Here is a 20,038-nt window from a genome sequence, read left to right as displayed (position 1 = left end):
TGCTACCGCACAGTGGCAGGGCAGCAGGACGGCTCTTTGCGCCTGCGCGGTGGGCTCGCGGGAGGGGCTCTGGCCACTAGGGGGCGGGGCTATACGAGAAGGGGGCGGGGTAACGGGCCGAATGGGGGCGGGGTTGGCGCCGATGGGCGTGTCCAGACAGAGATGGGCGAGGCTACGGGCCTGGGGGGCGTGGCTGAACACGGGGGCGTGGCTACGGCCGTAGGGGAGCGCGAGCTGCGGCGCCTGCGCAGTGAGCCGAGCAGGCGGCGGGGAGCGTGTTGCAATGGCGGGGTACAGCGTGGAGGAGCGTGCCGCGCCGCACAGCCTGGAGTACCGCCTGTTTTTCAGTGAGTGTGACTGGCACCAGACCCCGGCTCCCCACGTCCCTTCTCTCATCCTCTTCTAACCGTCGTTTCCCCTCGCCCTCAATGGTGCGCTCACCTTGGGCGGACCCCAGGCCCTAGGGGCTGCCCCGCTGAGCGCCGCGCTTTGCCTTGCAGAGGACGCGGCCGGGCGGTACATCTCCCCCTTCCACGACATCCCGCTGTACGCGGACGCCGGCAAGGTGAGGGGACCGCCGGGGTTTGGAGGTAGGGGGTGGTCATGGGGAAGGCAGAGGGGCTGCAGAGCTGAGGGCACCCTCCAGAAAGCAGTTGGAGCCGTCCCGACGTTGCTTTTGGCTGCTCGGAGAAGAAGAGGCGGACTACCATCAAGGACAGCGATACGCTGGTCTTCATAAGCAAATACCGTGCTCCAAAGGTCCTCAGAGCAGGAACATTTGGGTGGTGCTGTGCTCTGCAGGTGCTACTGGAGCAGAGCAACGTGGTTACAGGGGTGCGGTGCTGCCCACAGGCTGGAAGGCTGCACAGGGACGTTTCTCACTTGGCGGGTTTGTTAGCAGCACCAGCCCGTCTCACTGTGTCTGAGCACCTTGATCTTTCTCTGCAGACTGTAAGCTAGAGAGGATTACTGGAGGGAGCTTTTCCAGCCGTGGGCTGGGAGGTGCTGACCTCATCCGTGTGTCCTGTCTGAGGGACTGACCTTGAGCTGCCTGCTGGGTGTCTCACCCAAGCCAGGTCCGTAGCTTGAGGCAGCAGAGCTGGGGTAGAGGTGTGCAGAGCCCCAAGCATCCTCTACCTGCACAGCCAATTCTTCATTCTCTGCAGCTATGTATAAACAAAACTAATAGCTATCCACTTTCATTTTAATTACACGTGGGAAGTGACCCCCTGCATATGCAATGAACTTGTTAGGAAGGGGTGCGAGCAAAGTCAATGACATAACAGTGCTTGTTACACAATAGCAATCTAATTTTGGTGCTATATTCCCTGTCTAGTATTACCTTTGTAATGCTAATGCTGCTTAACCTGGGAATTAGAAGCCTTGGGGATGCTAAGGGAGTAAGGTTTGACAGTTAAAAGCCATAATCTCTTTTGATAGCAAATGTTAAGGTTCAAGTATGAAACAGCTGTTTTGTGGTTTTTTTTTTCTCCCGAGGAAGAAGGGACCGCGTCCCCTCAGCACAGCTAGAGACAGGACTCACCCATAAGTGAGATGCTGCACAGCATGGCTGTGTTTCCCCCAACAGCCCTATCCCTGTACGTCTTGACACAGAATGTCCCCTTCTGTAAGAGGAGGGAGCTCAAACACCTGGGAAATGATGTAAGGCTGAGCATTGCACCCATGCAGCTGTCACTGATCCACTTAAGTTTCCTGTTTTGCAGAAAGGTAACACAGACCTTTCACCTGCTGCCACCTCAGAACACCTGCAATCTAGGTTATCTGCATGAGATTAACATTTGAGTAATGATGCAATGGACTGGACTGCAGGACATCTATCAGGATTATCAGGATTGACACTAGGAAAAAAAAAAAAAAACAACAAAGTTTTGTTTTTCACACTTACTTACATTGTGCTCTACTTTGAAGTGTGGTATTGAGATTTCACCTGTTCATGGATGTTTTGCCTTCTTCAGAATGTGTTCAACATGGTCGTGGAAGTACCTCGGTGGACAAATGCTAAAATGGAGGTAACTGTTTTGCAGTTCCAGGCTGAAATGCTTGAGCTGAGTAGGCTGCTAACCCCAGGCTTTGCCTGCTCTCCCTGCGGGCTCCAGGCTCTGCAGCCTGTAGGTTAGAACTCGCTTCATAGAAAAAGCCACTGATTTCCTAGAGAGCCAGATACAGAAAATTATGAAACTTCTCTTTCAGATTGCAACAAAGGATCCCTTAAACCCAATTAAGCAAGATGTGAAGAAGGGAAAACTGCGCTACGTAGCTAATGTGTTTCCCCACAAGGGCTATATCTGGAATTATGGTGCTATCCCACAGGTACTGGATGTGTCTCACTCTTCAGGTGGGGGAGGTTGTGTGCCTATGTGTGTCTCTGACACCATTTCATGAGAGAGTAGAGTCTGAAGTGGAATGCTGTATCTGCAACTGTACATATAATCCTGCTAATGAGGAGAACCTGTCAAGAGAGCAGTGATGTTTGTGGGTAGAAATCTCTAGAGGCAGGCATGTAGGCACTGTGAAGAAGCTGTTGTGATAACAAGTAGCTGCTGCTTCGCTCCTCACCTTGGGTTCAGCCACAGAAGTCGGTGTTCATCTTTGGGCTCAGGATGTGGTTGCTGCACAAGAGAGCTGAAGGCTCACAGTGGGTATCTGGCAGTTCTGTGTGCTTCATTCCTGTGTGGTGGAGCAGCAGGACCTAAAGCTGCAGTATAGAGCCTTGGTGTGCAGCCCCCAGGCTGGATTATCTCAAAGACCCTGTGTGCTGCGAGTTAGCAACCAGTGAATTGTCCTTTTGCTCCTGATCAGAAACATGCTTTAAGCAGCTGTTTTCAGAGGCTCAGCTCCAGTATCTCCTGGAGCCTGGTGTGACTTCAAACACTCGCTGCTCCTGCTGAGATGCAGAAAGACACCAAGTAGCATAGGGTGTGGGACTCACATTCCTACTTCTGCTCTGCTGCCTTCAACTGCTTAACTAAAAGGAAGCAATACACACGTCTGTCTTCCACCTCTGTTATCTGGGGTTCAGGAAACTTCTGTTAAGAAATGAGTAAGGATAGGAACAGGCAAGAAGCCAAATCAGTGGGCATTCTTTATAGATGTGAACTTCACCTTTATGTGGCTTTTTAATTTGAGAGGAAGTCTGAAACGTTGTTAAAGGGTTTGTCAGTGGGAAAGACCAGTTTACCCTTGGCAGGATAAGAACTTGGCTTGAAACTGCATTTACAGGCAACCATAAAACAGTAATGCAATTGCTAGATGTAAAAGCAATTGTGGGGTGGACCATCATCTGTATCTTCAAGGCAATTGCATGCATGAAATAAACCTGCCTTTTGCTTCTTCTTGAGTCCCTATTCAGCATATGGAGAGATTTGTTTGTGGTTTTTTTGCTGTAGTGTTTTTTGGTTTTTTTTTTTTTTTTTTTTTAAATTATTTCCTGTAGACTTGGGAAGACCCAGGCCATACGGATGAAAACACTGGCTGCTGTGGAGACAACGATCCGATTGATGTATGCGAAATTGGAAGCAAGGTAATACATTCCAGAGGGTAACTGTAATTAATGTCCCTGAAATCAATTGCTCAGAGTCATTATTCATTTCTTGCCACCTGTATCTTAAGAACATGATGTTTCTTCCCCCTGTCTCCAGAGATTGTTGATGAGATCTTACAGTGCAAGCCCCATGAGCTTAGGCTCATGAGCTGCTGATAAGAGACAGCTGCCTTCGTGGTGTGGGACTGCTTGCTGCGCTCTGACAACTTGTACCAACTCCTTTGTGCATTCCTTGAATGTGTACAGAGAACTCTTTTGTCATTGTAGGTCTGCTCACGAGGAGAAGTGATTAAAGTGAAGGTGCTAGGCACACTGGCACTGATTGATGAGGGAGAGACAGACTGGAAGATAATTGCTATCAACATTGAAGATCCTGAAGCAGAAAATTATAACGGTAGGGAGGAACATGTCTAATACTTCCTTTCCTACCTTGAATGTCTGCAGGAGACTTTTGGGTTAGCATCTGGACAGATGCAATACAGACCATAGTAGCAGAATAGGATGTTAAGCTCTAGCAAAACACTATACTATTTACACAAATTAAGACCTTTGCATAGCCGGGGGTAATGCTATAATATGATAGAAAGTATAGCAATGATAGCAGAGTGGCACAATGCTAGGTTGTAGTAAATAAGAACAAGCCCAAATATAACAGCTGTGACTGCAGAAATAGAGGAAGAAAAACTACTTACCCTTAGAATGCCTCAGGTACACAGGGATCTTCAGAGAGCTGCCCTTACCTTCACTGCTAACTCTTAAATGAGGTCTGGGAAGGGGTGGAGCCAGGATCCACCCCTCTCAGTCACTCAGGAGCATTGCATGCACCTGAGCTCCCCTGGCTTGGCCCTGCCTTCCCACCAGGTGCTCAATCTGGTTCCAGCTGTGACTCAGCATTTCTGATACACACAGTATCTTGAAGAAAAGGGTGTCCTGTAAGTGGAAGCAAGTGTAGTCCAGCAGGTCTTTTATCAAAGCTGTTTAAATGTGTCAGTGTGACTTTGTTCTGAGAATGAAATGCTAAGTTCCTTCTCTGTGCACAGGCATCCAGGTTGTGTTTGTATTGAAAACCATCTGGGATAGTGCTAGGGCTATGTCAGGAGCAGCTGAAAGAGGTCAAAAGACTGGGACAGTAGCAGAGGAACTTCTGCTGTTAGATCTGGCTGACCAACCATTCTTTCTGGCCAGATATCAATGATGTCAGAAGGATGAAGCCTGGATACTTAGAAGCCACGGTGGACTGGTTTAGAAGATACAAAGTACCTGATGGAAAGCCAGAAAACCAGTTTGCTTTTAATGGAGAATTTAAAGATAAGGTAGGGTCGGCATTCTTTGTGACTGTGAACAAAGGTATGCTGCCTAAAAACTGAGCTCTGGCTGTGTGAAGATGCGAGTGAGTAGTTGCTGACAGAGTGGGTTTCCACAGCACCAGAGGGTAGTCACCTTCATTCTTCCTGCTGCTTTTCCAGCCCACCATTTTGCTTGTTTCTGAGCTGATGCTTGCAGAAATACTAGGCAAAGAAGCACAGAGTTGTTGCCCTGCTACTGTTGTATACTACTGGTCTGTCTTCTAAATGACGTTTGCACAAGATCATGTCAGGGCTGACAATCTCCATATCAGAACAAGAGCAAAAAACATGGGGTTTCTTTGCTCCTAACCGGAGCAAAGGGTGTATGATGTCACTCTTTGACTTGCAATAGGCTGCAGTGGAAGGAGGCCAGGAAAGGAGGGAGGCAAACTTGAGAGTTAAAATGTTTCATCATTTCAGGCCTAAAGAGCAAAGCTTGTCAGGTGTTCCCGGGTTCCCTTAGAGAAAGGGCTCTGCCTCAGCAGCATGATTCCTTTGTCTCTGTTTCTTCTCTGGGTGTAGTGAAATAACTTCTGCTCCTCAATGAGAGGTCTCTTAACTCCTTGTGTCAGGTTGGGTGGACTGGGACATCTCACTGCCCTTCGGCATGGGCAGAACTGTAATCAAGGCAGAAGGTAACAGCAAGGGTCCTTGCAACATTGCTGCAGTGTTTTACTTGGCTTTGTGTTGCATCAAACCAGGATATTTACTGTTGGCCTTCATGCTGGGACAATTGTGTGTGCTTTCATCTCCAGCTGGCCAGTTAACATTTGAGTATATAATACTGCTTTAAAGGAAAAAAAGCTGTGCTATACTTGGACGCAGACTCTTTTTCAAACAGTTACAAGCCTAGAATAGCTGTGTGTCTCTTCCTGTCGATAGACACAGCTGTTGAATGATCCACCCGGAGTGGAGGGAGGTCATTTATTGCAGGAAACTCAGAGATTAGAGAAAATGATTTAGCGTTTATGCCTAATGCAATGTTTGTTCTCATCTTCAACTTCAGGATTTTGCAGTGAACGTTATCAAAAGCACGCATGAACACTGGAAAGCTTTGATAGCTAAAAAAACTGACGGAGGAGAGATCAGCTGGTAGGTTAATGCTTGTGTTGCTACGCTCCCTCCTTTCCCAGAAGCAACAAGGAATTTCCTTTTCCATCTACCGACACGCTTTCTGTTAGCTGTTTGCTATCTCTGCAGGCAACTAGGCAGCTACAATAATGATGCCTGGTATTCCATCATCTAATGCTCTTGTGGGATAGACTTGAATTCTGTGTACTCACAAGCAACTTTTCTCTTCCAGCACAAACCTGACAGTCTCGGGCAGCCCCTTCTGCTGTAGTCAAGAGTGCGCAAAAGCTACCGTGGACGCAGTGAGTACAAATGGATGTGTGCTATCCCCAGTGTCGGTGTGATTTGCGTGGTGCCATAAACCTTTGTCTTTGTGTGAATAGCACTCTGTGTGCTCAGAAAGTTTTGGATGACTGAACGCAGCATCTGTTTCTGGTTAAATAAGATGAACGTGGTGCAAGTAAGATATTTTTCTAGAGCCTTCTCCTCACCCTTGGTCACCTGGGAGAGGAATCCAAACCAAGCTTCATGTGAAGGGCTACATTTCTGACCTGTAGCTTGGCTGTCAGCTGTTCAGTGTACATTCAAGCATTTGACCTTTCACAATCTTCACACCCTTTGAGATGAGAGAGCCTGCTTTCTGAGACTCATAGCCAGGGACCCTGCATGTTTTGCTATGAAAAGCTTGATGTTCCAAGTTTAAGTACCTTTATTCCAAGTCAGGACTCGATTGAATCTCCCTAGGCTTATGAAATACATCAGCAAACTGAAAGTGGTTGGAGGGGCAGCAAAATTAGAACAGCAGTATTGCTTCAGTGCATGGAAACACTACTGGAAATGAGAATATCTCCTTAGATTTCTGTCAGGTCATGTGCTTAACTATTGGTTTGAAAGCCTTGTGTCTTCTGGCCCTGCAGTATGAGCAGGGCAAAAATCTACCTAAAGCAAAGCACTGCTGGCATGGAGAGGTGGAAGCTGTGCAATGGCCAGGCTCAGCTGAACGTGAGCTTGTGTGTTCCTTCATAGCTGACCAGCCTCCACAGACACACTGCCACAGACAAATTTATGTGGCTCATGACTAGAACTGTGCTTAGGAGTGATTTGCACAGCCCAAAGCGATCTCTTGTGAGATTAGTCTGCACTAACAGCTGCTATCTGCTCTTCCACTTCTCATTTCAGGCACCACCGTGTAAAGCTGCCAACCCAATCCCACCTGAAGGTAAGTTCCCAAACTCACATTGCATTCTGGTGAGGACTTCCTCAGGGAAACTGTAGGAAAAGGAGGATCAAGACTGACAGCTACAGGCCTTGTCAGACATGTCTCAGTAATACTGTTCAGTTTCCACATCACTTCTACTGGGCCCTTACTTCCTTGTTGTGGTACATGATGCTGGGATGTGAGCAAGAGACTTGGGATGCCACTTCAGTGTGGAGAAGTTTGATCTGTAGCAGTCCCTCAATACTGGAAGAAGAGCACTTCAGAGGACTGAAGTGCAGTGGTAGCAGCAGCGTTTTCACTACTTCCTCCCAAGCAGGGTTTCATCAGTGTCATCAGTGCAGGTGAAGTGAGAAAAGGAAGCACTTCATTTTCACAAAGAGGGGGAGAAAATGGCCATGAGTGCAGCACTTCAGTTGCTGCTGACAAAGGCTCTATCACTAAGCAAGTGGCATCTGCAAGCTGGTAGTAAGGTTTTCTGCATGTCAGGACCTTGTCTGTTGTGCAGTGCACAGCTGCATAGGAAAATGACAACTGTGGGACAACTCCTAGGCCTGCTGAGTCGGATGGGTGTGAGGGAAGCTGTGCTGCCAGCAACTTGGCAGAGCCACACAACTGCTCCTCATGGCCTGCTGAATATGGCTGGCTTCCTGAGGGTATCACTGCATGTTGGGTGTGTGATGCAATTGGCAGAAGCTGGTGCAAAGCGCTGAGCTGAAAGTGGTGTCTACAGCACCATGCAAGCCAGCTTTGAGCCAGTTCACACTTGAATCATTAAGGCTGGAAAAGCCTTCTCAGATCACCTCATCTCCACCTCCTTTCAGGAGTAGCAGTGAGCAATGAGGTCTCTCTTGAACCTGCTGCTCTCCTGACTGAACCATCCCAGTTCATGGAGTGGCCATACAGGACTAACCCTGCTTTGTTGTGCCCCATGCAGTTGACAGGTGGTTCTATTACCAGAAGAACTGAAGGCTGAGGATGCCTGGTGCAGCAGCAGCGCCCTTCCCACCGCGAAGTCACCACGTGCAGAAGTAGCCCAGATGAATAGTGCTGGTGACAAGGCGGAGACCTTGCCTGTGACTTGCACCAATTAGAACTGCCTGTCTAGCCGTGACGCTGGTGTATCGGGTCTTGTGGAGGCTAGAAGACATAATTTGTCAATCAAAAGCTGCTGCTTGTGTGTGGTCTCGTGGTGTTTTGTAACTGTCAGCACCTGCACAGCTTTACGTACAGAGGCTCACCCGGTACGCGTGCTGGATGTTAGAAATAAAACTACTGAATTGTCCTCTGTGCGTCCGTGCTTCTTTCCCTGCTCTGAGGGAGCGGGGAGCTCGCTGCTCCGGCGGTGTTTGGTGGAGGTTCCTTACGCTCGTCACACTGCCGCTCGCGGGACTCGAACGCGGGGTTCGGCCGCTGGGTGGGCGGGCCGCGGTTGGGGCACGGTGGCGGCGCGCCGTGACGTAGAGCCGCAGGGCCGACGTGGGAGCCAGCGCGGCGGACCGGAAGCGGGCGTGGCGCAGAGCGACGCACTTCCGGCGGGGAGCTGGCGGCGGAACGGGAGCGGGGTCGCCGCGGCCGGAGGTGGGCGCAGGGCCGGAATAGGCCGAGGGAGGGCTGGACCGGGGGGAGGATCGCGGGGGAAGGGGGGCTTGGAGCAGCGGGGGGCGGGCCTGGCCGCGTCACTGATCCCGGCTGCCGCTGTGCCCCGCAGGCGCTCGATCGTCAGCGATGTCTTTCATCTTCGAGTGGATCTACAACGGCTTCAGCAGCGTGCTGCAGTTCCTGGGTGAGGCCCCGCGGCGCGGTTCCCTGCGGCCCTCCGGCCGCCGTCCCGGCTCCTTGCAGATGTCGTTCGTTCGTTCTGGGCGAGGGGAGGGGTTGATGGTTAGGCCCCGCTGGCAGGAAGCCGGCCGGCCCGGGGCAAATGGGCTCTCTCCTCAAGGAAGCGATGTGTTACTCCATGCCCGGCCTCGGTGTCAGCAGCGTGCTGATGCATTTGGCCCGTCTTCACGTTGAACCCCTCTCTGGGGCAACAGATCATCACGTTACCATACAGCGAGCTCACAGAGTTGCAGGCACTGTTCTACCAAGATTCGTGGCTTTTATTTCTTCTCGGAGCACTGTGAATGGTGTATGCACAGGTGGCAGCCAGCTTTGGGGAGGGACCCATGGACGTGTTTCTCTCTGCTTGCCTCCAGGGCTCTACAAGAAGTCTGGAAAACTCGTCTTCCTGGGCCTGGATAATGCGGGCAAAACCACGCTGCTGCACATGCTCAAGGACGACCGGCTGGGCCAGCACGTTCCCACACTGCACCCCAGTATGTCTGCCCTGTGCACCGGTGACAGCTCTGCTCTGGGGCTAATGTGAATCGGTGTTTTACTTTCAAATATAGTGGCCAAGAAGTGGTGTGGGTTAGTGAATATCACACATCACACCTGGGGAGGGAGAGGGCTTCTGATAAAAAAAAAAAAAATCCCAGAACATCCCAAATTGGAAGGGAATCTAGGAATCATTGAGCCCAACTCCTGGATGTGTGATAAGGGATAAGAAACACAGACTAATAAGCACATCCCTAAGAGGCAGGGAAGTTATTTTCTCCCATTTGTGAAATCATTGAAGAGTTTCAGTGGCTGAGTTCGTCAGGGAACAGGTATCTGACACAAGGGCCACGTGATGCTGGTGCACATCCCCAAGAACCACTAGCTATAATAATTCCTTTGTTTTTTCTGTGTTCTTGCTTTCCAGCCTCAGAGGAGCTGACAATCGCTGGAATGACCTTCACCACTTTTGATCTAGGTGGCCACGAGCAAGGTAAGTGCCAGCTCACTGAGGATGGTCTGCTGATTTCAATTGTGTTCCCCAGCCACTCTTGGAAACATCTCCCAGAATGAGGTGCTGGAGAGTGAAGGGAATTGGCAGTACCTAACTGCTTGTAGCTTGAAAGTGGTGGTGGAGTCAGAAAGATCAACACACTGGAAAGGTGATACAAGTGGTATAACGATAGAGGGACTAACACCATAGAAAGATATTATAAGGGAAGGCAAAAAGACTACTCACCTGTCTCTGAAGATCTAGGGTCACAGAGGAAAACTCCACAGAGGAGAGATCACCAGAAAGAGATCCTTCCCTGGTGGCAGTCAGCCTTTAAATGGGGTCTAGGAGAGGTGCAGCCAGGCTCCATCCCTTCCGTCACACAGCTGAATTGCCTTCACCTGTGCTCCCAGGGCTGACTGGGTCCTTTTCCCAGGTGATCAATCAGTGGTTCAGGCCATGACTCAACAGTTACCATACACTGAGCTACTAGTGGAAATGGCCTGGCTCTAAGAAACTGGTTGTTTCAGTGGCTAAATGTTTGTGCTTTATTTTGGCAGCTTGGAAAAAAAAAAAAAGCTGCCAGCTCACGCTCTGCTGCCTGCAATATTTTTAGTTGTAGAAGGCTTGTATGTCACAGGCTTATTCTTCTGAATATTCACTGCATTTTTATCTTCAGATTTCCTTTCTCGAAGTCCTAAGAAAAGTTTTTCTGTGTGTTTTTCTGAATACACACAAGCAGGCTGACGGTCAGGGGTTTTGCTGCAACAGGAACAGCGCTCGTCAATATTGCATAGCCAGACTCTCTGTGCACAAGAGTTGGCTGCCTGCTGACAAGCGTCTGTCACCCAGCAATTATCTGACTGCTTGTGAAAGCGGGGAGAGCATGAGCAGGACGGCTGGCTGGCTGTCCCAAACTGCCCCAAAATCCTGAGGGGGCAGTGGGGCTCTGCTGTGGGCACAGCAGCCCAGCTTTTCTCACGGGAGGTGTTGGTCTCTTGCCTTCCAGCCCGCCGGGTGTGGAAGAACTACCTGCCTGCCATCAATGGGATCGTCTTCCTGGTGGACTGTGCAGATCACTCCCGGCTTATGGAATCCAAAGTTGAGCTTAATGTAAACTTCACTTTTTTCTCCTTTCCCTGACACTTCTGACTAGCTAAATTATAAACAGTGTTCCTTTTTGGTGGGGTGGGACTCAGGGCAGCCTCGACGCCCTTGCTGTGGGGTGACTGTAGGCTCCTGAGCACACTTTAATGAATTTTGGAAATGGCTCATGCGTCCTGCAAAGCCCTTCTGGGAAGACCCCTCCCACGGGAGCTGTAGCACCAAGGAATAACCCTTGTCGGTCACAGAGCTTACCGAAACAAAGCTGTCCTCAGATGACAGATGTTTGTTCTGCCTCTGTGTAACTTAAAGATGTCTTGCACGCAGGCACTAATGACAGATGAAACAATATCCAATGTGCCAATCCTTATCTTGGGCAACAAAATCGACAGACCCGAGGCCATCAGTGAGGAGAAACTGCGGGAGATCTTCGGGCTTTACGGACAGACCACGGGGAAGGTAGGGAGGCACGCGGTGTGGGCACTTACAAGTACATGTTCCTTGCAGAGGGAGGTGCCCTCTGGAAGCCAAGTGGTTTGTTCCTGTGGATTTGTCCTAAACGTTTGACTGTGCTGAACCTTTAATAACAGTGATGCCCTCGGGCGAGTTTTGAAACATCCGAGTTGTGCAAACACAGCACCCCTAGTTGGAAATAAGGTGCTGCGCTGGAGTTTGACAACGGTTGACACATTGTCAGGCTCTTCTGGTTTTATTACTCCCAAATTTTGTTCAGCTTACTGCCTCACCCCATTGTCAGTTCTAAAAATTAGAGTTGATCAGAAGTGCTGGGTGACAGCAGCAAAGAACTCCGGGTGCTCGCTCAGCCGCTGGCTTTGGGAATCGCCTCGGGCTGGCCGTGCTCCTGATTTGTCTCTGGGCCTTCAGGGAAACGTGCCACTGAAAGACCTGAACGCGCGCCCCATGGAGGTGTTCATGTGCAGCGTGCTGAAGAGGCAAGGCTACGGCGAGGGCTTCCGCTGGCTGTCGCAGTACATTGACTGATGCAGAGCGCGACCCCGGACTGATCCTGCTCGCAGCTCCCTAAGGACTGTCCTGTCGGGACACAGAAGGCTTCCCAACCCCAGAGCGGCGCGACCATGGGACCTGGTGAGCGCCCATCCTTGCACAGTGGTGACACAACTCCTTTCTATGCTGCGGGGACGCCGCGTGGCTCCGTCCCTCGGGTGCCGCGGTTCCAGCAGCGACGCGGCCGGCGGGATCAGGACGTGGCACCGCTCCGTGCCGCTGGAAGGAGCGCGTCTCACCACTGTGGCCAGCTGACTTCAAGAACAACGAGAAAACAATTCTATTTTTTAAAGAAAGTGTTAATGTAAACGGCGTCCCTTCTAACTCTTTAGTTTTAACGTTCATCTTGTTTAGTCCAGAGTCTCTGTAGGGTTTTTTAAAAACATATTTAGACTTTTTGCAAAATTACCAAACACAGCATCATGATATGGAAGTCCTCGATGAGCAGCAGCCGGCTCCAGCACTCCATGCGATGCTCACACGGTGCCACGCCGACACAGCGAGAGTCTGGGACAGCACGTGTGGCACAGGGCTGCAGCACTGCCTGCCTTCGGAGCGCCGCTGTGCGACCACGGGGCCGCCGGCAGCGGCTGCAGCATGGAAGCGTTGGACGCTGGCATATCATAAGGTTGTTAGTGTAGGCCGCAGCGGTTTCTTTTCTACTCAGTGGGTTTTTTGTCGAAGTTTCCTTGCTGTCTAGCTCACGTTGCGTTCAATAAAGACGTGTCTTTCTGCTCTCCGGGTGGCAGTGCCCAGCAGGTGTTTCACCCACTGGCTTCGTGGAGGTGCACGAGTGCAGCTGGCTGCGGGCACCTCCTGCCCCTGCTGCTCGTCAGCAGTCACCACTTTCTGCGCTTCCAGGAGTTGAACGTTGTACGACGGGGGCAGAGTTTAACTTCTGCGTTCGATCCTGCAGGTGGAGACACAGAAAAAGCAGCGTGGGCGCTCCCTGCCGCTTCGCATGGCGCAACCCCGTGCAGCGCCGCCTACCGTGGTGCAACGCCCCGCCCGCGCCCGGCCTCTCGCCACGTCGCCAGGCTAAGCCCCACCCTCACCAATGGGGTCGGGCCGCGGAACTGCCGGTGGCCTATGGGCGAGCAGGGCGGTGCGGGGCTGTGCGGCGCTGTGCGGCCATGGTGGCGGTGGGGCGGCGCGTCGCTGTGCTTTGCTTTGCCTCCGGTTGCTCTGCGTTGCTTGAGTTGCGGCGTGTTGCGTTGCTCTGCGTCGCTCCGCGTTGAGTTGCTCCGCGTCGCTTCGCTCTCCATCGCGTTGCTCCGTGCTGCATTGCTCTGCAGATGGCTGAGGACGGCACCGCGGTACCATGGGAGCTGCCCGGCTGCGTGGTCAGTGTGTCGGACCCCTCGGAGCCGGACGTGGAGCCAAGCAGTTGCAGCGGGGCCATCCTGTGCCGCAGCCCGGGCCTGGTGCTGTGCCCTGCTGCCATCTTGGTGCCCTTTCTGCAGCCCGACGTCACCGCCTGGCCCCATGGCGATGCCCTGCCGCCCTCGGCGTTGCGGCCCGGGCTGCACATCTCGGTGCTGCAGGCTGCCCCACCACCTGACACCGTGCAGCAGCACGTCGCGTGCCCGCTGGCCCTGCTGCGCTGCGATGCCTTCGCCCGCGCACTGCCTGGCACGCTCAGCACGGCCGAGGACAGCACCGAGGCCCTGCCCTGGTTCTGCTGGCTGCGGGTGCCCGGCCTGGACACACCTGGCGGTACCTGGACGCCCTGGGCCCCGGCAGCCACGTTGCACAAGGGCGCGGCGCTGCTGACCTGCGGGACGCCCTTCGGTGCGCTCTGCCCCGAGCTCTTCCTCAATGCGCTGAGCACCGGTGTGCTGAGCAATGCCGCCGGGCCTCACCGCGCCCTGCTGCTCACCGATGCACGCTGCCTGCCCGGCACTCAGGGTGGGCCCGTCCTCGCCCTCGCGCCCGCGTCCTCTCCGCCGCGCCTCGTGGCCGTCGTTGCTGCCACTGCCGGCTGCCAGGACGGCCAGGGGCTGGGGCTGGCGCTGCTCTGCTCCCTGCACGCCCTCCTGCAGAGTGCCCGCGGAGTGCTGCCCGAGCTCGGCAGCCTGCCTCCGCCACTGCCGCTGCCCGAGACCCACGGTGCCCCAGCACTGTGCTGCGCCGTGCTGGTAGAGAGTGGGAGCAGCTGGGGGTCGGGCACGCTGGTGGCCCCGCGGCTGCTGCTCACCTGCCGGCATGTGCTGCAACGGGGCGCCCCGCTGCGCGTCACCCTGCGGCACAGCACCACGTGGTGAGTGTGGCCCCATGGGATGATGGGGGCTGGGGGTGGGCAACGTGTGATGGGTGTGCAACCCGACATGGTGGTGAAACCCAACATGAGTCTCGCAATGGGCGTGTAACCAAGCGTTGGTCGTGCAACCCAGCATCGGTTGTGAACCCCAGAATGGACCATGCAATGCGCATGCCACCCAACATGGGCCATGCAATGGGTGTGCAACCCAACATGGTGGGGTATCGTGACGTGAGCCATGCAGTAGGTGTGTAACCCAACGTAGGCTGGTGCAATGAGTGTGCAACCCAACATAAGCCATGCTATGGGTATGCAAGCCAGTGTAGTTGTGCAACCCAACATGGATCGTGCACAGGGTGTGTAATCCAAAATAGCTGTGCAACCCGGCATGGGTCATGCAACTCAGCACGGGCCATGTTATGGGTGTGCAACCCAACGTGGTTGTGCAACCCAACATGGGCTGTGCCGTGCAATGGTTTTGCAACCTAACATGGGTCTGCAACCCAGCAAAGGTCATGCAACTCAGCATGGGCCACGCGATCTGAAATAGGCCGTGCAATGAGGATGCAACCCAAAATAGGTCATGCAATAAATGTAAAGAGCTGGGCCACTGCAGCAAAGAGCTTCTTCCCTTTGGCCACATCCAGGTTTGGAAGCAATGTAAGATGAAGTGCAGGGTGCAACTTGCATTTTTGCAGACCAGACTGTTCAGCATCCCCATGGCCACGTCCATGGGATGGCTCACCCCTAACCCTGCTTTTTGCTATTTTCTTTATTTTATCCCCATTTTGCACCCACAGTGACACTATCCTGCAGGCCCGCCTGGTGTTCGCCACGACTGAGGCGTCCCCCTTTGACGTGGCAGTGCTGGAGCTGCAGGACAGCGTGCCCAGCTTCCAGCCCCCTGACCTTGCCACCACTTTCCAACCCGGTGAGTGCCAGCTTCAGGTTGGGGGGGTACAGGGCACAGTGGGATGCCATGGAGGAATGGGGCTGGGACAGTGGCATCCTATGGGGACAGTGGGGTCCTGTGTAGGGGTGCCATTAGAGGTGTGATGGAATGTCCTAACGCCGATGGTGTGGTGCAGGGGAGGCAGTGCTGGCGCTGGGCTTTGGGGCGCTAGGCCGTGCGTGTGGCCCCTCAGTGACGGGGGGTGTGCTGTCGGCCGTGGTGGGAACCCCCCCGGTGATGCTGCAGAGCACCTGCGCCGTGCACGCTGGCTCCAGTGGCGGCCCCCTGCTCTCTGCTCGCGACGGATGCCTGCTAGGTGAGCCCCTGTCCCCACTGCATCCCCCAAGTGTCCCCATTGCGTTAATGCCTTTGGTGACATCTCCCTTCTCCAGGCATCGTGGCCAGCAACGTGCGGGACAACGCCGCAGGGACCACCTACCCACACCTCAACTTCTGCATCCCCATCTCCTTGCTGCGCACTCCTCTTGCCCGCTATCGCTGCAGCGGGAACCCTGCTGCCTTCGCCCCACTCAATGCTGCCAGCAAGGGGGCACAGGCAGCATGGCGGCTGCAGCAGCGGCCCCCCAGCAAGCTGTGACCCCTCCCCCAGAATTGGAGTGCTTCCATAAAAGCCCTCATCTGAGCCATGGAGTCCCTGGTGGTGGCTGGGGTCAGCGGGACGTGGTGGCCCCCCAAGCAGGGCATATCTGGGGACAGAGCCCTAGGTAGGGGGCTGGAAGGGCCAGGAATGGGCATGGAGCGTTCGACACAGCACGGGCGTTTATTTCACAACACCGCAGCAGCAAGCACAGCACGGACAGGGGGTCAGGGGCATGGGGGGGGCAGGTGGGGGGAAGGGTGTTGGTGGGTTGGTTTTTTTTTTGCTTTTTTCCCATTTTTTTCCCAATTTTCGTTTATTAGTGCACTTTCTGACCACGCAGCAGCACGCTAGGTTCTACTCCCCTCCCTCCCTCCCCCCCGAAAAATAAAATTAATTAAAAATAAAACCAAAAAAAGCGCAAACGGGGGGGGGGGTGGGGGGCATGAGCTCAGCCTCGCACTGCTCGCCCCCCGCCCGCCTTGGGGCCCGCCCGGGCGAGCGCCCCACAGCCCTGTCCCACTTGGAGCCGGGGGCTGCCCCTGCGCTCTGTGCCAGGGGGCAATGGGGCGACAGGGGTTGCCCCCAGCCGTGCCGCCCCCCCCCCCGCCTCTACCAGATGTAGCCACCATCATCTCCTTCACCCGCCTCGGCCTCCTCCTCCTCAGCTTCCTCTGTTGCTTCCTCAGGCTCCTTCTCCTCCTCATCCTCCCAGCCCACGCCACTGCCGAAGTCTCCTGAAAACCCCGCTGCGTCCTCTGTGAGCACAGGGATTACTCAGTGATGGGGCCCCCCAGCCACTTGGGGATGTCACCACACAGTCTCCCCCAGCTCACCGCAGTCGGGATGGCCATGGGAGCGGGTGCCGCTCAGCTCAGTGCCGTGCTGTGGATCCACGCACCAACACTGTGCGCCGCCTGGTTCACACTGCGTCCGTCGGTAGTAGCCGTCCTCATCGCAGCTGGGCACGAAGGTGCCTGCAAAAAAACGGGTCCCCAACGCACCCCAGAAGACATGCAGTGCCCGGACCCCCTGGCATGGAGCACCCCAGCTCCACCGCATCAGAGGGGCCAGGGCTCCCTGGGACCCCAACTCACCAGGCTGCACGTTGGCTGCCTCCTGCATCTGCAGCCGCTCCAGCTCCCGCAGGCACGGCGGCTCTGCAGCATCCACACACGTTCAGGGGGTGGCCCCATGGTGTGAGGTGCATCCCCAGAACCCCGTGGCGTGCATCCTCTCTGCACTGCATGCACCCCCCCATCGTATGCATCCCTTGACTCTTCAATGTGCATCCCTCCGTGGTGTGTATGCATTTCCCTGATGCTGTGCAATGCACCTGAGGACCCCGTGGCATGCATTCCCCCAACCCCATAGCGTGTATCCTCCCCGCACTGCATGCTGTTGTGCACGCAATGCTGTGCAGTGCATTCCCTCAGCACCGCTCCCCCCTGTATTGCATGCATCCTCCCTGGTGGGCATCCCCAACCCTGCAGCACGCATCCCCCCAATGTTCTGCATCTCCGAAACCCTATTATTCACATCCCTCCCCTCTGTCACACCCCGAAACCCCAAGGCACGCACCCCCCCGTTACCCTCCAGCCACACGCACTTTCTCTCCAGAAGCAGAGGCACCACTCGGCAGCAGTGACGCGCCCATCACGGGAGGTGTCGCAGGAGTTGAAGAAGGCGCGGATGCACGCCTCGTACTTGTCCAGGTTGATGGCAGCCAGCTCGGGCTGCTCCAGGACGCGGTCCCCACTGGTGTCCAAGCGCCCGAACATCCACCCCACCGCCTCCTTGCAGCCGGCCGCCAGAGCTGTGGGCAACGATGCCACCATGGGACCCGGCCCCAAAGGGACATGGGGACAAGGGGGATGTGGGGTTGGGGTTGCACCGGTGCCGGGGGTCCCTCCGGAGGCGTTATGCTTGGCGTTCTCACGCAGGAGCTGGAACCAGTCCCGCAACCGCTCCCCCAGATCGGCCAGGTCCTGCCCAGTGCACGGCTCTGTGGGGAGGGAGGTCACGGTGAGGTGGGGGACACCCCCACACTGCACTGACGCACCACTCCATTGCGTGTGTCCCCAAATTGCACCCCCGTGCCACACAAGGGCATCCCCAAATTGATGGGAACACCTGCACGTTGCATGGGTGCACCGCCACATATTGCACAGGTGAATCCCAAAATCACCCTCCCATGGCACGCATGCAAACGCACCCCCCGCCCCCACTCACCCTGCGTGCTGCCGGGGGTGGGGCAGGGGCAGTGCCCATCGCAGCGCGCCGTCAGCTGCTTGCCGGCCAGGCACGCCTGCTGCTCCAATTTGCACTGGGGACACAGCGTGGCGTCACGGGGGGCTGCAGCGCCATAACCCCCCCATCCCCGCGCTTACCGCAGAGCTGTACGTGTGTCCGTCGGAGCCGCAAACGGGCGCCGGGCGGGCGGAGTGGCACGGCCTGCAGCCCCCGTGCTGCTTGATCCTGAAGGGGAGAGCCACGCTGAGCTCCGTCTCCAAATGAGCTCCGACTCCAAATGCGTACCTCCCCCGCCCTCCCCTCCGCCCCCCAGCTCCTACCTGTGCTCCAGCTTCTTGCGGCTGACGCAGACGGCGCGCTGCGGGCCCTGCGGCACGCACACCTTGTGCCGACTGCACTTCACCTTCTGGCACGGGTCCTTGGTGCTGTCCTCTCCTGGGGAGCAAGGCGGGGAGGGTCGCTTAGGAGCCCCCAGGGAATGCAGCCGCGCACGGCTACGGCTGCCAGAGGCTGGGACGGGGCCGCGCTCCCCCCTCCAGCCGACACCAACCCCCCCTCGGTACCTTCATCCGGGGGCTGCCCGTCCTCCCAGCTCCGGATGTAGTCGTCCTGCGGGCACAGCGCAGGGTGGTGCAGTGCACGCAGCCGCTTCAAGCGGGGTGCGCTGCACACAGGCGGGCACCGCGCGCGCACGGACGCCGCACGTGCACGGGTACCGCACACGGCCGAGCGCCGCACAGACGGGCGTCGTGCACACACAGGTGCGGATCACGCTCACGCACCGCACGCGGCAGGGCACGGCGAGCTGCGCACACGCACGGGCACCGCACATCTACCTGCTCGCCGCACACGCCCGCGAGCACCGCGCTATGCACCCCCGTGCGCTCCGCACGCACCCGCGGCACACGGACATGCATCACGCACACGCACACACGCGGACACACGCGTCGCCCGGCCCCGCGCGCCGCACACCGCCACACGCTCACGCGGACACCCGCGCGTGGTGCAGAGCGCTGCCCGGCACAGACCCCGCGCATCGCGCACCGACGGCGGCGCGCCGCCCCGCTCACCTCCACCTCCTGCGGCGCGGCGCGGGGCGGCGGTGGAACAAAGCGGAGCGGAGGTGAGGACGGGCGGAGGGCATCACCCCGCGCCCGCCCCCACCCGCGCCCCGCACTCACGTCTCGGAAGCGGTTCCAGTGCCGGATGCGGCCGCCGTACTGCGCGATGGAGGACAGCCACTGCTCGTCCTCCAGGAAATTGCCGCCGGGCGCGGGGCCGGGGCCGGTGGCGGCGGCGGCGCCGGGCAGCAGCAGCGCGGGCAGCAGGGCGGGCAGCAGGGCCGGCAGCAGGGCCGGCAGCAGGGCGCGGTGCCCGCCGCAGCCCCGCATCCTGCCGCAGCGCCGGCGGGGGCCGAGCCGAGCCGAGCGCACCGCACCGCACCGCTCCGCACCGCGGGGAGGCGCCGGCGGCGAGTGCGGCCGGGGGGCGGGGCCGGGGGCTCAGCATCGGGGGCGGAGCCTCGCTCCCGCCCCCAGCCCCTCCCCTACCGCAGCCCCACCACCCCTGGGCCGGCCCCAGCTCCGCTCCCGGCGGCCCCGCCGTGCCCCGTACCGCGCGCCGGCTCTGCGGGAAAGGCACGCTTTCGTTTGCGGTAGCAATAAGGACGCGTGCAGGGAGCTTGTAAGCGGGAGGGGGAACCGACTCTGTGCGTGGGCAGAGCGACAGCACGAGGGGGAACGGCTGTAAACTGAAAGATCGGAGATTTAGCTTAGGTGACAGGAGGAAATTCTTCACACAGAGGGGCGCGAGGTGCTGGCACTGCTGCCCAGAGCTGT

General features: G+C 56.2%; 4 protein-coding genes across 5 annotated transcripts; 3 read left to right on the top strand and 1 right to left on the bottom strand.

Annotated features, from left to right (window-relative positions):
• Positions 1-209: 209 nt before the first annotated feature.
• On the top strand, positions 210-8,480 carry PPA1 (inorganic pyrophosphatase 1). The gene is made up of 11 exons (XM_052677199.1): positions 210-347; positions 501-565; positions 1,977-2,030; positions 2,212-2,331; positions 3,455-3,541; positions 3,830-3,956; positions 4,748-4,875; positions 5,915-6,000; positions 6,212-6,281; positions 7,159-7,198; positions 8,133-8,480. Exons 1-11 carry the CDS (start codon positions 284-286, stop codon positions 8,162-8,164), a joined length of 873 nt encoding a protein of 290 aa, XP_052533159.1. The 5' UTR covers positions 210-283; the 3' UTR covers positions 8,165-8,480.
• Positions 8,481-8,671: 191 nt separating this feature from the next.
• On the top strand, positions 8,672-12,876 carry SAR1A (secretion associated Ras related GTPase 1A). Its single transcript, XM_052677201.1, has 7 exons — positions 8,672-8,776; positions 8,907-8,981; positions 9,394-9,513; positions 9,942-10,007; positions 11,017-11,120; positions 11,439-11,570; positions 11,997-12,876. Exons 2-7 carry the CDS (start codon positions 8,924-8,926, stop codon positions 12,111-12,113), a joined length of 597 nt encoding a protein of 198 aa, XP_052533161.1. The 5' UTR covers positions 8,672-8,776; positions 8,907-8,923; the 3' UTR covers positions 12,114-12,876.
• A 338-nt stretch (positions 12,877-13,214) lies between these two features.
• Positions 13,215-16,313, top strand: TYSND1 (trypsin like peroxisomal matrix peptidase 1). The gene is made up of 4 exons (XM_052677196.1): positions 13,215-14,397; positions 15,198-15,328; positions 15,596-15,665; positions 15,742-16,313. Exons 1-4 carry the CDS (start codon positions 13,433-13,435, stop codon positions 16,076-16,078), a joined length of 1,503 nt encoding a protein of 500 aa, XP_052533156.1. The 5' UTR covers positions 13,215-13,432; the 3' UTR covers positions 16,079-16,313.
• On the bottom strand, positions 16,112-19,606 carry SPOCK2 (SPARC (osteonectin), cwcv and kazal like domains proteoglycan 2). Of its 2 annotated transcripts, none has more exons than XM_052677197.1 (10): positions 19,271-19,606; positions 18,764-18,809; positions 18,521-18,635; positions 18,338-18,443; positions 18,180-18,273; positions 17,842-17,952; positions 17,557-17,763; positions 17,045-17,107; positions 16,784-16,924; positions 16,112-16,705 (listed from the first exon to the last, which is right to left on the bottom strand). In XM_052677197.1, the coding sequence occupies exons 1-10, from the start codon at positions 19,589-19,591 to the stop codon at positions 16,560-16,562; spliced, it is 1,350 nt and encodes a 449-aa protein (XP_052533157.1). In that variant the 5' UTR covers positions 19,592-19,606; the 3' UTR covers positions 16,112-16,559. The 2 variants fall into 2 exon arrangements, with proteins under 2 accessions (XP_052533157.1, XP_052533158.1); XM_052677198.1 differs by having other exon boundaries at positions 18,338-18,425.
• Between the last annotated feature and the right edge of the window lie 432 nt (positions 19,607-20,038).

Source organism: Tympanuchus pallidicinctus, unplaced genomic scaffold (assembly GCF_026119805.1).
Source record: "Tympanuchus pallidicinctus isolate F22 unplaced genomic scaffold, pur_lepc_1.0 scaffold16, whole genome shotgun sequence".
NCBI classification, from domain to species: domain Eukaryota; kingdom Metazoa; phylum Chordata; class Aves; order Galliformes; family Phasianidae; genus Tympanuchus; species Tympanuchus pallidicinctus.
This window is presented reverse-complemented; position numbering and strand designations above follow the sequence as displayed.